This window comes from Mastomys coucha, unplaced genomic scaffold (genome assembly GCF_008632895.1).
Source record: "Mastomys coucha isolate ucsf_1 unplaced genomic scaffold, UCSF_Mcou_1 pScaffold22, whole genome shotgun sequence".
Taxonomy (NCBI): Eukaryota; Metazoa; Chordata; class Mammalia; order Rodentia; family Muridae; genus Mastomys; species Mastomys coucha.
In genome coordinates this window covers 142085898-142102467 of record NW_022196905.1, presented here as the reverse complement: position 1 = coordinate 142102467, position 16570 = coordinate 142085898, and the positions used below count along the sequence as shown (strand labels likewise).

Below are 16570 nucleotides of genomic sequence, written 5' to 3'. Positions count from 1 at the left end.
ACTTGGTGACCTGATATATTGTTTTCTCAGGGGTAGCAAAATCTAGAACATAGACATGAAGCTTGTCTGGAGTTGTTGTGGCCATTGTTATTTGTGGGTTTTATTACTATCATTTTGTGTTTTCAAATTCAAACACATGGGCCTGGAAGTACTAAGGAAATCCAGTCCCTGTTTGGGGAGACCATTGACGATAAACTCGGTAGGAGATATAACAGAAAGGCCTGTTCTCAGGAGGATTTGGAATGCTGGGTTTTCTACCATTATTGCATGATGAATAACACGGATCATAGCAACCTCAATTCTCATGCCAACTCTACAGCCAGTCACCACTCTCCCGATTCCAACTAGAGTGGAGGCATGCTTAGAAGACTTTTTATTTTGCCGGGCGTGTGACACACATCTTCAAATCCAGCACTCAGGAGGCAGAGGCAGGTGGGTCTTTGTGAGTTTGAGGCCAGCCTGGTCTACTTAAGGAAGTTCCAGGAAGATTCTTTTACTTGAGGACATTTTAATCTGTTCCCTCAGAAGGTGCTATGGTAACCATCATGAGGGCCCCTCCCTCTCTCTTTTTTTTTTTTATGAGAACAAATATGGTTTTAATTCACTATGCTTCATGCTTAGCATTAAATAGATGCTTGTGTTCTGGGAATGGTATAGCAAATTTTACAAATGTGAATCACACAGTTAGGAGATTGGAACTGGGCTGGAGAGATGGCTCATCAGGTTAAGAGCACTGACTGCTCTTCCAGAGGTCCTGAGTTCAATTCCCAGCAACCACATGGTGGCTCACAACCGTCTGTAATGGGATCTGATGCCCTCTTCTGGTGTGTCTGAAGACAGCTATAGTGTACTCACATACATAAAAATAAATAAACATATCTTTAAAAAAGGGAGACTGGAACTGACAATGGTAAATAGCGTGTGCTTAAGCAGAGTGTGAAGAGTTTGGGTTGTAGATGTCAGAGATCTTCTGGGTTTCTTGGTTATCAACTGTTCTGTGTCTAAGTGGCATTTCCTAAGAGGTCAGCTTTAGCAGGAAAATCCATTTAAGCAGGAGAATGATTCTGAGCTGTGAGGCTGGTACAGTTGCTGGCATGCGGGAGTCACTCAGGAAATGCTGAGTTGGCAGACTCATGCTGTGTCTTAAGTAGGCATTTTATGAGGCCTCAGAGGCCTCAGAGGCATCTGCAGGAGTCCTGGTTCCTGCTGTTCACTACCTAAGCATATAAATGTGCAAGTGGAGGAGGTCAGAAGAACATACCCAGGAGTGGAAATAATTCTTCCACAGTGTGTGTGTCTGTGTATCTGTCTGTCTGTGTGTGTGTGTCTGTCTGTCTGTCAGTCTGATGATTTGCCTTTTGTTGGTCATCCAATGGGTCCAGCCCATTTTCTTGGCCTGGGCTAAGCTGGCTATGTTCACTTGATTGACACCAGACTCAGGAGTGAGACTGGGTACGTAAACTGTCTGCCCCTGAAGAACAGACTCCCAGATGCTGTCTCGGAGACAGGTTCTCCTGCTAAGGTTCTCTGTGCAGGTGAAGGTTCCCGGCACAGACCCTAGGTACACCAACACAACCCAAGAATCCAGCTGATACCTCTGCTTTCCCTGCCTTAGATCAGAACATTCTGGTCAAGAGCTCTTTCCTCTCGCGCTGGGCCATCCATGGTACAGAGTAGATGAGCAGAGATGGCTAGAACATATGAGTCCTAGCTGACACACCTCGTATGAGGGACGACTGTTCTTCTCCTCATTGCCGAGTCTTTTGCAGGTATCTGCCACAATCTGCAATCTGAACAATCTGTTTCAGAAGCTACAACGTGACACCAGTGTTTACTTATGACCTTTTCCTGGTGCCGAGGCAGACCCCAGACTAAAAACATCTGAGAGTCGAAGAAGGTGAAACCAAGTTTTCTCCTCTCAGTGATGAGGTCAAGGAAGGTAGAGGTTTTTTTTTTGTTTTGTTTTGTTTTGTTTTGTTTTGTTTTTCTCACATAAATAAATGTATTTAAAATACATTTTCGTGGATTTTCATGCATTCATCTTTCTTTTTTTTTTCTTTTTTAAACTTTTATTGCATTATGATGAGAAAAGTTAGATGATTTCAATTTATCTGAATTTGTTAACATTTAAAAACATATTTTAATTAAATAGAATTGAATCACATTCTTGTTCCCCTTTTGTACCACCGCCCCTCCCATAGACCCCCCTCCCCTTCAATACCTACAATATCTTTCTTGTCATATTCCTTAAAATTTGGAAGGTAGAGTTTTAAGAAGCAAGAGAATTTAAAAAGGAAATAATTGTTAGGCTAGTGGTGAGGCACAGCGGTAAAATACTTGCCTAGGATGTGTGTATGCCTCACAGGGGTGTTGGTTTGGCCCCAGTAGTGCAGTATATGTTAGCTTATTTGCTGTCCATGTTAAGTTATAAGGGCTTTTGAGAAAGTAATCAGGGGCCAGATCAGGGGCCAGTGAGATGGCTCGAGTGGATAAAGGTGCTTGCTGCTGCCAAGCCAGACTACCCAAGTTCAATCCCTGGCTCCCAGGTAGTGGAGAAAGAGACCCAACTCCTACAAATTGTCCTATGGCCTACACACACACACACACACACACACACACACCATCTGTGTGTAAACACACACACACACTAACAAAATAGAAAGAGAGAACAGAGTATTGTCTACTACTTACCCCACTCTGTGTGTGTTCAGATGTGTTCACTGGGCTTACCTGGGATGCCGCTGCTCACTTGTAACCTCAGGACTCAGGATGTGGGGTCGGAAAGACAGTTCCACTCTCACTGGGTGACACAGTGGGTTCTTGGCCAGCCTGCGCATCATAGGGAGAGACTGTTCATTGTTTTCAGTATATGCAAGTTTATCTGGAGAGGTATCTCAAGTAGCTACTGTGCTTGCTGTGCAAACATGAGGGTCACAGTTTGGCTCCCTAGAACTCATGTAGATGGCAGGCAGGCATGGTGACTGACCTGTACTTCCAGCCATGGAAGATAGAAACAAGAGATTCCCAAAGCTAGCTAGTTAGAGAGACTGACCACATGGGTGAGCCTGTGTTTGATTGCGAGACTGCCCAGTGAGTAAGAAGGGCAATTGAGGATGATTCTGGACATCAGCCTTGGGCTGCCATCTGCACATAAACCCACATGTAGGTATACCCACACACATGTGCCCCCATATAGATATACATGCACATACACACCTGTGCAGGGCAAACACATACATATGAAAACGGAAAAAGAAAAAAAATGAGTTTTAGAAATTTTATGCTTTTAAAGCTTTTAACACCGCCTGGGATATACCACTTTATGACCACCCCTGGCTATTTAAGTTTCAAAGACAGAGGGTTTGTATGTATACTGTTGGTTACAGAGACAGAAATTGTCTCAATTTCCTTTTTTTTTTTTTTTTTTCCAAGACAGGGTTTCTCTGTATAGCCCTGGCTGCCCTAGAACTCACTCTGTAGACCAGGCTGGCCTCGAACTTAGAAATCCGCTTGCCTCTGCCTCCCAAGTGCTGGGATTAAAGGAGTGTGCCACCACCGCCCAGTAAAATGTGTAGCCTAGGCTGGCCTCAAACTCATGATCCTCCTGCCTCTGCCTCCTTCAGCAAATTCTACTGGTGTGCGCCACCACAACATGAGGCGTGCGCCTCAATTTCCCTTTAATAAATGGATTTAAAACATCTCCTGTGTAGAGAGTCAACTCCAAATGACTCTAGATTGTAAAGGTAGAGCTGTTGAAGAAAATAGATGAACCCTGTGTTGGTTTTATTCCTTTTTTACTTTCTCTTGTATGAATAGCTCAGTATATCACACATGCATGCACAGTAGTTGATCTTTATTTTTATTACACAAAGAGGCATTAATTTGGATCCAGAATTAAAACTTGAACAAAATGTGCTTTGGCGATTTTTAAAAAATGTATATGTATGGGTATTGTACCTGTATGTATGTGCACAGTGCCCATGGAGGCCAGAAGAGGGCATCTGATCCCCTGGAACTGGAGTTACACTTGGTTATGAGCTACCATGTGGGTGTTAGGAACTAAATCCTGGTCCTCTGGAAGAACAGGCAGTGCTCTAGACCCCTGAGCCATCTCTCCAGTTTATCTGTTGCCATGGTTAAGACTTGAGCATTGAACAGTAAGGAACGGAAGAGACTGGGCACTGTAAGTACTGCTCTCTGCTTTCAGCCTAGTAACTGGTTCCTTACAGAGGATATGGAGGACACCTTTAACCAAACTGGGGTTTATAATTCTACACAGCTGATCACTGTCCTTCTAATATGTAGGACAACTGAGGCACATTAGGGCAATTACTCACACTTAACAATACAATCCTACCCAGCATCCTCTTTCACCCATAGCATTCTGTGACTGATTCTGGACCATTGCATAGAAACCATGATTCTCATTGGAACCTGCATGATAGATACATCAGCTGACCAAAGCGTTATACATATTTCATATATGTTCCTATATGTTCATTTTGCATATATGTTTGTTGCAACAGCACCACTGAGCCATCTTTGGCTAGTGTGGTGTTAATTTTATGAGAAATGCATGTGTTCTCACCTGAACTGATGTGTGACTTTCACCTTGAACAATAGCCCAGCACTTAGCAGCAACTGCGATCAGTTCTGTGTAATGTGACCTCAGGGCTCAGTTTCCCATGCTTTGAGCTGTGGCACTGGGGAAGAACATAAGTTGATGGGGGATGTACCGAATGGAGTGGACTTCCTGCTGCTGACAAGGAGAACCGACATAGATCTAAGATAGAGTCTACCCCATGCATTTTTAGGGAACATTTGTCTCTGTTCTTGGCCCCTTTGTATAACTAGATGAAGGTCTGATGGGTTTCACTACTAAATACAAGCCATGTTTCATGTCCTGTTAACCAGACTTTGAACCTTCTGTGACAAGGAACCAACCATAAGATGAAATGACACATGGGTAGGCTCTGTGGAGATCAGTTTCATTCAATTAAAGAAGAGTTCATGGGAGGAGAACATCCAGGGGGAAAGGTATCCACTTGGTCAGAGTGACATTTTCCCCCTGTCAACCCGATTAATTCCGATGTCACATGAGAAGAAGCTGTTTTCAGCTATAGGTCACTGGAGGGGTAGGCTCCTGATGGTAGCTGGTGACAGGGATAATGATGGATGGGGGTTAACCTGTGACCCTCAGAGCAACCAGTGTCTGATTTAAAAAAAAAAAAAGCCTCTAGAACTCACTGCAAACGTGGCCCCTGGCCACATTCTTATGAATCAGCAGTCAGAATGTGATGAGCCCAGGGGATTTCTCCCTTGGTAAACATTTTATAAAGATGTTGGGAAAATGAGTAAGTTCACCAACCTGTGGATGCAGTGAATGAGACTGTACCAGATCAGATCACCTTAAACACTGCCACATCACCTAACATCCTTGTGCTGTGACCTGGGAGTACCTACAGATAGCTTTTACTGACTGGCAACTAAGATGGGAATTGGGAGGACATAGGAATAACCTGATGGTGGAGTGCTTAACCAGCATCCACAGGACCATAGATAGCTTCTGTCTCCAGCACACACACACACACACACACACACACACACACACACTCACATTCAAATGCATGCAAATATATGCATGGATATAAGTCAAAACCAGGGTAGAGAGGAAAAAAACATTTAAAAAATAATATCATGACTTCTTGTGGTACCTGCTTGGTGTGAATATAATTTTCCACATGTGTGCTGTGGTATGCTTGCATTATACATTTAAATAACCTTTTTTAAATGCTATTTGTGTGTGTGTGTCTTGCATGTGCGCACATGTGTGCATACACATAAGTACAGATACGTGCACATCACGGCACACATGTGGAGGTCAAAGGACAACTTTTGGGATTGATTTCTCCTCCCACCAGAGTTCCAGGGAGAGAACACGATTTATCAGATTTATATAAGCAAGTGCATTTACCCACCAAACTGTCTCCCTGGTCTCCTTAGATAACTTCTTGAATTGATTTGTGGCACAGAGTTTCAAGATACAAATGATATATGGCTATTTTAAGTTTCTATAAATACAAAAAGTCAAAGAGTACATTTTTTTGAGTCTAGTGGTTTGAGGATTTACCTAGAAATAGCAAAAACTTGCCAGAAACTGGTGAATTTTCTCCATGGGTTTAGTGTGATAAAAATAAGTTTAATATAGGACTTTAAGGTGAACAGCGAGTCCCTGGGATTCAAAACTTTATACAAATTACATTCTTGCTTTCTGATCATCATCTTTGTAGACATTCAGGGCCTCCTCTGGACCCCAAAGAGCTGTAAGTTCAGCAGTTACCCCGAAGCTAAGATGCTCGATGTGGTGAGCTTGCCCATTGTAAAGTCATGAGTCATCTCTATTCCATAAGGATTAGTCAGCATGGAGTCTCAGCTTCCTGCTCCTCCTAAACAAACTTCAATTTGGGAATCCCAGCTAGGGAGGGGCTTTCCCTTCCTCTAAACTGAATGAAGAGTGTAATTAAAAACCTCCCCCATTTTCCCCAGAGAGAGGCATCAGCAAGCACAAGGCTCTATGTGCTCCTTTCCTTAATTTTGTCCTTGATTTAAGGCCACTTAAAACAAATGGGGCCTGGGTGGTAGTTAAGTGATAGAGCCAGTCCTTAGCATGCAGTGAGACCTTGAGTTTCACCCCAGGAACCAAAACCAAACAGATAAATAAAGCCAGTTTGGAAGGAAAGACTTGATATTTTGGGTTCGCAGTTGGGACTTTATTCTCTGTGCCTGCAGGTGAAACACAAGCCCCGTAGCCTGTATCTGTCTTCCCGGGAGTGAGATGGGAAGGCTCACTCAGTCGGCTCACCCAGTAGTTAGAACTGTTCCAGTTTCTAGTTATAGCTTCACAGGACTTGTAAACACAAGAGCAGAACTGTGGGATTAAGACTTAGATTTACTCTATTAAATTCCAGAGCTCTGGAGGACTTTGCTTCTCAAATACAAATTTCAGTAGCTTCTAGAAAAATTCACACCTGTACCCCATATTCGCTCCAAATCGCCCCTCCACACTCTCCACCCACACCAGCCACAAGGGTTCTTCCATATTTAGACTTATGGGATGTGGGCTTTTAATAAGCTCCATCTTGAAGAGAGAAGCCTTCTTTTATTATGAATTGTGTTTAATTGACCTCACATAACCTCGAGAAATGGCTCATTGTCTTTAGCTCATTTTTTTTGAAACACAATATTTGAATTATATTTAGATAAAGAGGCCATTTATCATGTAGGATTATGTTCTATTGAAAACATAGTATATAAAATGGAAAACAGATGTTTCACATCTGAAATAAATATCTACAAAGCTTTGAGTTTGACACCAATCAATGAGAAGTCAGGCTTTTGTTTGTTTTTTTGTTTTTTGTTTGTTTTGTTTGAGACAAGGTTGTACTATGCAGCCCTGGTTGGCCTGGAACTCGCTGTGTAAAACAAGCGTGCTCCAAACTCACAGGCATCTGCCTGCTGCTTCCTGTGGAGAGCTGGGTGTGTGCCACCAAGCCTGGCAGAAGCAGACAAAAAAATTAATATCAAATGAAACAGTAGTAGTTTTCTTAAGAGATTTCTGTCTACAACTGAACTGTCAGTGTGACTCAATTTCGTTATAAATTCCCCTTAAAATATGCAAATGAACAGTAGATTGGCAGCGTTGTGATGGGGTAGACATGAGGATGGATTTCCCCAGTGTAGTGTAAATTGTGATGTTACTAGATGAAGGGTAAGCAGTTTCTACAAAAATCAGCCTTCTAAAAATTGAAGGCAAACCCCAAATGTAACTCCTGAGGGCTGGCTCAGTCAGGAAATCACTGGTAATGCAGGTGTGTGCCACTACATCCCCCACTATTGTTTGTTTTTAAGATATATTTTCTTTTGAAATATGTATGTGTGTGGTGTGTGTATGTGCATGCATACATGTTAACATATGCATGCATGTATATGTGGGTACATGCATATGTGTATGTGTATGTGTGTGCATGTATGTGCTTGTAGGTGTGTGTGCATGTGTATATATGCATATGTGTATGTGTGTGTACATATATGAATGTGTTTGTATGGGTGTGTGTGCATGCGTGCATGTGTTTATGTGCATATGTGTACATGTGTGTGCACAAGTGTGTGTGTGTGTGTGTGTATTTGAGTGTAGGTTCTCAAGGAGATCAGAGACATTAGATCCTCTGGAGCTGGAGGTACAGGTAGTCGTGAGCCCTTGAAGTCCTAGGAATAAGCTTGGGTCCTCTGCAAGAGCAGTTTGTGCTCTTATGTCTGAGTTTGTATGTGGCTGTGTATTCTCAGTTCTTTAGGGTAGGTATTTAGGAGAGTAATTGCTGGAAAATCCTTTTAACCTGTGATTAACAGTATTCGGGCTCTTGAGTGGCTACTATACTGTTTTCCAAGGTGACTGCGTTTTTAAAAAAAAATCCTATTAGTGACCCAGCTTCTAATTTCTCTACCTGCTTATGAGACAGCACGGGGTCATCACCCTCCTCTTACAGTTTCCACCATCCTGGCAGTTTAGTAAAGTGGTTTCTCACTGTACTTTTGCCTTTTTTTTTGTTTTTTTGCTGGCTAATGGCATTCTTCATCTTTTCAAATTCTCTTTGAGAAAATGTCTGTTCAGACCTATTGCTGATTTTCCAAGTTGAGCTATCTGCCTTTTTATTACACATAAATCTTTTCAGTATGTGATGATGGTGATGATGGTGATGAGGGTGACAGTGATTTATTTAGACAGGGTCTCACTGTATAGCTGTGGCTGGCCTGGAACTCAGTATGTAGACCAGTCTGGCCTGAAACTGGGATTAAAGGTGTGTGCCACCATGCCCAGCCTACACGTGGGATTTCTAATTTGTTATCAACAGCTGTGACCTCAGAGTCAAAGGTCACAGAGGTCAGAGGCTGGAAGAAGTTGTTCAAGTGAGTCTCACTGTGGCCACATTGGACTTGTTAGGATCTGAGCCAGGAAGGGAGGTGGTGGGTGTCTCTGAATCAAAGCAGAATGGGTGTTTCATGATATACACAGCTGTTGTTTAATGGCAAGAATACATTCTAAGAAATGGATTTTAAACAAGTTCTCTATCGTGTGAACACCATAGACTATGTGTACAAAGCAGAACAAGCCATTGCTAGGCCTGTGTCCCCACTGTGGACAAAACTGTGGTATTCCATTGTGGACTAAAGGGCCTCCCTTAAAGAGAATAATCTCGTCCTTAGGGGCTCGTGTTACCATTTTGTAAGGGAAGCTGAATAACTAGTCATCAAACTGTTCAACAAGCAAGGGCCCTTCTTATTTAGATCACTAAGAGGAGCAGTTTTCTGAAGACATTTTTAGTCTACATAGTATCTTGTTGCAAGATTTACTTTATGTGTATTGTGCCTATGTCTGTGTCTGTGCCTGTGGGTTTGGGTAAGTGGCATGTGGGCGCAGGTGCCTTTGGAGACCAGAGTCTCCAACTGGAGTTAACAGTTGATCTTGAACCCCCTGGTGTGGGTGCTGAGCCCCAAACCCTGGTCTTCTCCAAGAGCAACAAGTGTTGGTATTTACCGGGTCATAGTTTCTTATCTGATTCTTAGACCCTTGCAAGGCTGTCTGGTCCCTAACGACGTCTTTTAAATCCATCACACAGCCTTAAAGGACTTTTGAAGGAGGCTCATCCATTTGATCTTAGATTTGGTTTCACAATAAAGTCATGCATTGCTAGAAATGGACTCACTCACTCTGCCAAAGTCAAAAGATGCTTTCCATTTCACACAGTGAGATGAAGCCAGGGTGGGAAGTGTCTCCCTGGCCTTGGGCAGATAGGAAGGGAGAGAAATGATGAACATATACAGAAAAGGTCAACATGAACTGCCAGTGTTTAAAAAGAACAAATTCATGGCTTTATTTTATTTTACTTTATTTTAAGAAAGGGTGTCACTATATAGACTAGGCTGCCCTCAAACTCATAGAGATCTATTTGTTTCTGCCTCCAAAACATTGGGATTAAAGGTGTATACTACTGTGTCAAGCTAAACAGGCTGGTATTTTTATTGCTATTAGCTACAGTGGTCTACCATAATTAACACATATGAAATATATAGTATATGATATGTAGTATTATAATATATAATATAATACAGAATACATAACAATATTACATATTCTATATTCTCATATAGTTATAATAATATATAGCTAAGCCCATTGTCCTAGTCTGCATTGAAATTTTCCATTATTATGTTAAATAATACTTTTCCTGATGGAAAAAGATTTCTATGTTTCTCACCTCACAGTTGGCTCTGATGATAAAGGATACAAAAAATATTTCTTTAAATCAGATGTCAAGGCTACTGTGGCAAACAGTGGAAAGTTCTGACACCCACCCAGGCTTTCCAATGGGAATCATTAACACAGAGTACTCCACCCTTGAAAATGGGACGTCCTGTGGATTTATTATCAAAACGGGCAGCCCAACACTGTGCTGCTGAGGGAGCCCCTGAGCAAGGATGTATCCCCCTGCTGCAGGTATCCCCAATGATGCAGGAAATGTCTGATGGGCAGCAGATGCTCAGAAGCCAGTAGCTGAACCTTTATTACTCAGACATGGACAGTCAGCTGCCTCAAATAAATGTTTTAAGGACTAATACTATTATTTTCTAGAAGCATTAGAGAAAAAAAATTTTCCTTTTCTGTTTAACTATAGATGTTGGTTTCTTGAGAAGGGGTCTCACTGTGTGGCCCAGGCTGGGCTGGCTTTGAACTCACAATCCTCCTGCTTCAGTTTCCCAAATGCTGGGAATATAGACAGGTACCATCATATCTGGTTCCTGCTAATCCTGATGTGAGCCTAATTTCCTGTTCACTATAGAATGCTATTAAAGTGTTCAGCAGCTCAGAAATATCATATCCTTATACCTCTTTCTTTTTCTAAATACTTTTTAAAATTTTTTTATTTATTTTTTTATTAATTAATTTTTTACACTCCATATTTTATTCACCCGCCCTCCCTGAATCTACCCTCCAACTGCCTATGAGTGTTTTGCCTGCATGTATGCCTGTGCATCACATGGGTGCCAGAAGAGGGTGCTGGATCCCCTGGAATTGGTGTTACAGATGGTTGTGGACCACCATGTAGGTGCTAAGAATCGAACCGGGGTCCTCTGCAAGAGCAGCCAGTGCTCCAACCACTGAGCCATCTCTCTTAGCTCTCTCTCCTTTTCTGAACCGGCTGGGTTACCCAACTTGCTTCATTTCAAATGTAGACTTCATTGGTTTTAATGATAAACTACGGAGTGAAAATTAATTTTCTTAGCATTTCCACCCCAAGCTTTCCAAGGAAGCCCACTTCCCTCCGGAGTGTGTAATCACTCGCTCAGGTGGTGTCCACATCAGAAGACAGTGCAAAGCACAGACAGTATACTGGAAGGTTTGTTCCGTAAGAGATCTGCTTAAAGGCACCTCCTAGCCAGTGAGCATGTGCTCGAAGTGTCAAGGTTCCCTTGACAGGAATCAAGACATTTAGCCATTCTAAGTTACCCCCAAAAGAACTAATACAAATCGAATATTAACTGAAAGATTAATACAACTGGCAAACCCCAAGTTGTGAAAAATTGAGGTTTCTTTCCCCATGGCTTCTCCTGCAGGGAAAGCTAGATCAGATCTACCTAACTGCAGATGATTACAAGTGATGCCAGAATTTCCCGCAGGAAGTTGAGCTGCATCTTTGCCAGCACCGAGACAATTGCTCAGTTAAACCACAAAGTTCCATGACTCAAGAGGGGCAGAAACAATTCTGGCCCAGATTTTTTTTTTTTTTTAGGGTAGGTGTTACCAACCATTAGCTGTGGCTTTAGGAAAACCTAGTGTTCTTGGGGGGCGGGGGCAGGGTGGGGGGGCAGTATCATCACACCAGGAAACTCAAAGAAGATGAATAAAATACGAAATTTGTTCCTACATACCCAAGGGGATTGACTTTTATGTGATTTGGGGGCAGAATAACTAGGTCTATATAATGTTAACATCTCTTCCAGGCTCTGCCCAACACTTACCTAGCAACAGCTATTTTTTTTTTTTTAAAGATTTATTTATTTATTATATGTAAATACACTGTAACTGTTTTCAGACACACCAGAAGAGGGCATCCGAACTCATTACAGATGGTTGTGAGCCACCATGTGGTTGCTGGGATTTGAACTCATGATCTTCAGAAGAGCAGTCAGTGCTCTTAACCGGCTGAGCCATCTCTCCAGCCCCAGCAACAGCTATTTAAGAGCCTGTCTTGCTATAAAAGGACCGTTAGCCTCCCCCCACGCTGCCCCCTATCTCTGTCTCCTCTATGGTCTCTCTTTCTCTCCCTCCCTTTGTCTCTCCCCTCTACCCTTCTCTCTCACCCTGTTCATGTGTTCTATGCCAACCTTCTTTCTTTCTCTTCTCTTTCTGTCCTTCTCTGTCCCCTCTCTTCTCTACCTCTAGTTTCTTCACACACACCCTTCCCATGCCCCAAATAAACTTCATTTTATACTAGACCTGTCACATGACTGGTACCTGGGGGCAGGGGGCAAGGCCTCAGCCTGAACCTGCTAAGGAGCCCCCTCCTGCCGCACCATGCCACCACATTACAAAACACATCACTATATGAAACTAGTTTTAATTTATTTAAAGTCATTAGTGTTCTGTTATTTTATCTATGAATAATTTGCTACCAGCAACTCATACCAATTGAAGATACCTTCCAAAATATTAATTTTACCACCAGCAATGTGTAGAAAATGTAAGGTTCGCTTAACATCTTCCCTCGCAATTATATATGAAGCAGGATATCTTCTGACAGCAGCTGTGCTGGGGGGCACCTAACGTGTGGTAGGTGCTGAGTCGGCCCCGCACCCTCTGGACAGTTAGAAAGAAGGAGAAGAAGCTACCTCTGCACTACAGAGTTTGGAAGAGTCCTGCATTCTTCGAGATGAAGAGAAACACCAGTGAACACAGTCAGGCGTGGCCCTGGCATTTGACACCAAGACCTTACCTCACAGATCTGAGACATGACAAGAGGATCTAGAGCACTTCAAGTTTCTCCCTTAACTTCTACTATGAAAATCCATTTTCAAGTAACAAACACTCTCTAAGATTGGTAACAAACATATCTAATCTCCCACACACACACACACACACACATACACACTCCTTCCCTCTCAACCCCTTTTCTGTCCTAGGAACCACTAGCCCTGACCCCAAACCTTGCCCTTTACTGCTGTCAGGAATGAGAAGGAGAGAAAGGAGGAAGAACAAAAAGAGAGGAGTAGTGGACAAACAGGGCTCTAGCCCCTCAGAGGCCACTCTGAAGGCTGAGAGAGGCTCGACCTCTAAACTGTAGCTCAGAGAGTCATGTGACCTAGAGAGACCAAATGGGAATCAGATATCTAAGAGTATCCAGTCCAGGTCATAGAGAAAAGAGAGACAGAGACAGAGAGACAGTTAGATGGACAGAAAGACACAGAGATATTCAGGCTCACATAATCCCTGGGGTGGGTGACATTATCACATTGTATGAAGATACATAGACCATAAGCCACTTTTGTGTGCCTTATTTTACTAAGGCACAGTGATCTGTAGTGGACTTGTCTGATGTGAGAGAATAAGTCATTTTACCCTATCACCATAGAAGGATTATGCAAGACAGATTATGCAAGACAAGACCCAGATTATACAGGGCAAGACAAGCAGTTTCTAAAACTAATTAGATTTCCAAAGGAGGAAACAAGTTCAGAAAGAAAAATGACTCAGTGGCTGACCCCAGATATTGCTCATCTATCGAATGAGTGGCATCCCAAAGCCACAACCAGGCATGGTGGCTCATGTTTGCAACCCTAACATTTGGGAGGTTTTCTTAGGATTTCCATTGCTGTGAGGAGATACCATGACCAAGGCAACTCTTATAAGGGACAAAATTTAATTGGATTGGCTTACAGTTTCAGAGGTTCAGTCCATTATCATCATGGCAGGGAGCATGGCAGTGTGCAGGCAGACATGGTGCTAGAGGAGCTGGGATTCTGCATCTTGATCTAAGACTGTCTCCAAGGTAGCTAGGAGGAGTGTCTCAAAGCCCACCCTCAAAGTGACACACTTTCTTCAACAAGGCCATACCCACTCCAACAAGACCACACCTCCTAATAGTGCCACTCCCTGTTCCAAGCAAATTCAAACACATGAATCTATAGGGGCCATTCCTGTTCAAACTCTTACAGAGGTTCAGGTAAGAGGTTTGTCACAAATTCCAGGCCAGTCTGGGCTAGTGAGACCCTGACTCCAGGAAACAAAGGAACAAAAGATAAAGAGAAACTTGCATCCAGTGCATCCTTTGCATATGCAACTAAACAAGAAAAAAAATCATTGTTTAGAAGAGACAATAAACTATTTACAAATAACACATTTTAAATTTTTCTTGTTTGATAGGATATGGTTCAGGGTCGAAGTTAAAAGGACCTGAACTGAGTTTAAAAGGCACCGAGCACGTCATGCAAGCGGGCCAGACTCTGTTTCTCAAGTGCAGGTGAGTGACAGTGTGGGTATGGGTGCAATAATCTACATTCCCAAATCAGGCTCCCTCCCTGACAGGGAGGTCGCTTCTCTGAGGAGAAGGGAGGGGCGGCCTCAGTGGTCCCCAGGATTAAGCTTCACATAGAGGATTTGTCCCACCGAGGGGAGAGCTTTATTCACCTTGAAGGAACGATGCCCAGACATCGTCACATCTTTATCCTGACCGGTCCCAGAGGTCCTTTGAATATATGGCTTGCTTGGACCGAAGCAGATGGAAACTCAAGAGGAGGCCTCAGAATAAGGCTTCCTGAGAAAACAAATGCTTCAGAGCTGGTGCTGAGCCGGGCCTCAGCCTTGACTCTGCTTTCTTTTCTCACCTGCTTACAGAGGGGAGGCAGCTCACTCATGGTCTCTGCCCACGACAGTGAGCCAGGAGGACAAAAGGCTGAACATCACTCCCACATCTGCCTGTGGGAGGAATAACAGACAATTCTGCAGCACCTTGATCTTGAACATGGCGCAGGCCAACCACACTGGTCTCTACACCTGTAGATACCTCCCTAAATCTACTTCAAAGAAAAAGAAAACGGAGTCTTCAATCTACATATTTGTTAGTGGTAAGAACCTTCGCCGTTCTCTGTTTAGCAGTGGGTCAGAGATCTACCGTGCCTGGGGTGAGAATATGATTTTCCTAGTAAATGTGGCATAAATGGATGGCAGAGAGCCACTAGCCTAGATGCAGGAGCCTGCAAAACAGATCTTAATGCTTTTTGTCAGTCAGCTTCAAGCAGAATATTCTAGACCCAGTGAGTTCAGTGTTCCCTGTGGGAAGAGACCTTTGCCTACTTAGTTGACTCCCATAATACTAGAACAGGGTCTGGCTATAGTTAGACTGAATGATAGGATGGGATCAGAATTCCATGTGCTAATTACTGAGAAACTCCTATAAAGTGCAAGGAGGTGGTTTGTTGGTATGGTGCATTCTCTTATATGTTAGGACTACAAAATGTTTTGGAGGAGCTAGGGATAAATACAAGTCAGTGGCGTGTTTCAATCACTGGGTATACACACACACACACACACACACACATTACCAGAGTGTGTTTGACAGTTTTTTTTTTTTTTTTTTACTAAGTCCATCGCTACGTGGGACTGGAGAGATAGCTCAGCCATTAAGGGTACTTGCTACTTTTGCAGAGGACCCAGGTTCAATTCCCAGCATCCACATTCAAGTACAACTCTCTGTTCCCATAGTTCTATAGGATCTGACACAGTCCTTAGGCACTGCACACACATAGTACATATACATACATGTAGACAAGCACTGATACACATAAGCTAAAAATAAATCTTCATTAAAGATAATGAAGTAATAATTTAATAGCTGTAACACTGCTACTGTCTCTTAAGACTTTCCGTATTTGTTTCAGTGGACTACAGTTGACCACAGCTCGAGTGCATTCAGGAAGTACTAGTGATATAAGAACAGGCGTATCATGGTGAAAAAGACGAAGGTAGAAATGGGTCGTTTTTGGTCAGGATCCTTCAGTGCTGCCTTTTTTGTCCTTAGAAGAAAGTAGACATTGGGAATAGAAACGATCTCTGAGAACAGAGAGGCAGACTGCCATCGCTCTGCTCCCCCTTGCTCAGTTCTTCCGAAACTGGAAACTCCTTAAGGAGAGCTAAGGATAGTAACGTGGAATTAGTTTATGATCAGTTAGAAACTCTGGGGAGAAAACAGAGGGCTGGAGAGATGGCTCAGTGGCTAAGAGCACTGACTGTTGTTCTTCCTAAGGTCCCCTCTTCAGTTCCCAGCAACCACACGGAGGCTCACAACAATCTGTAATGAGATCTGATGCTCTCTTCTTATCATGCAGGCAGAGCACTAACAAACAAACAAACAATAAATAAACAAATAGATACTTTAAAAAGCAAACAGCAACCACCCATCAGTCTCAATCAAATACCCATTGTGAGTCTACCTCCTGGTGGGAGAAAGAGTCTTTTCTG

General features: G+C 42.8%; 1 protein-coding gene across 3 annotated transcripts in view; it reads left to right on the top strand.

Moving 5' to 3' along the window:
* The window catches only part of Flt1 (fms related tyrosine kinase 1), a 168412-nt gene that overhangs the window by 12735 nt on the left and 139107 nt on the right, over positions 1-16570 (top strand). For all 3 annotated transcript variants that reach the window (XM_031338765.1, XM_031338766.1, XM_031338767.1), the window contains 2 exons: positions 14477-14573; positions 14948-15177. In XM_031338765.1, the coding sequence (XP_031194625.1) occupies positions 14477-14573; positions 14948-15177 (327 nt within the window). The remainder of the gene's footprint in view (positions 1-14476; positions 14574-14947; positions 15178-16570) is intronic.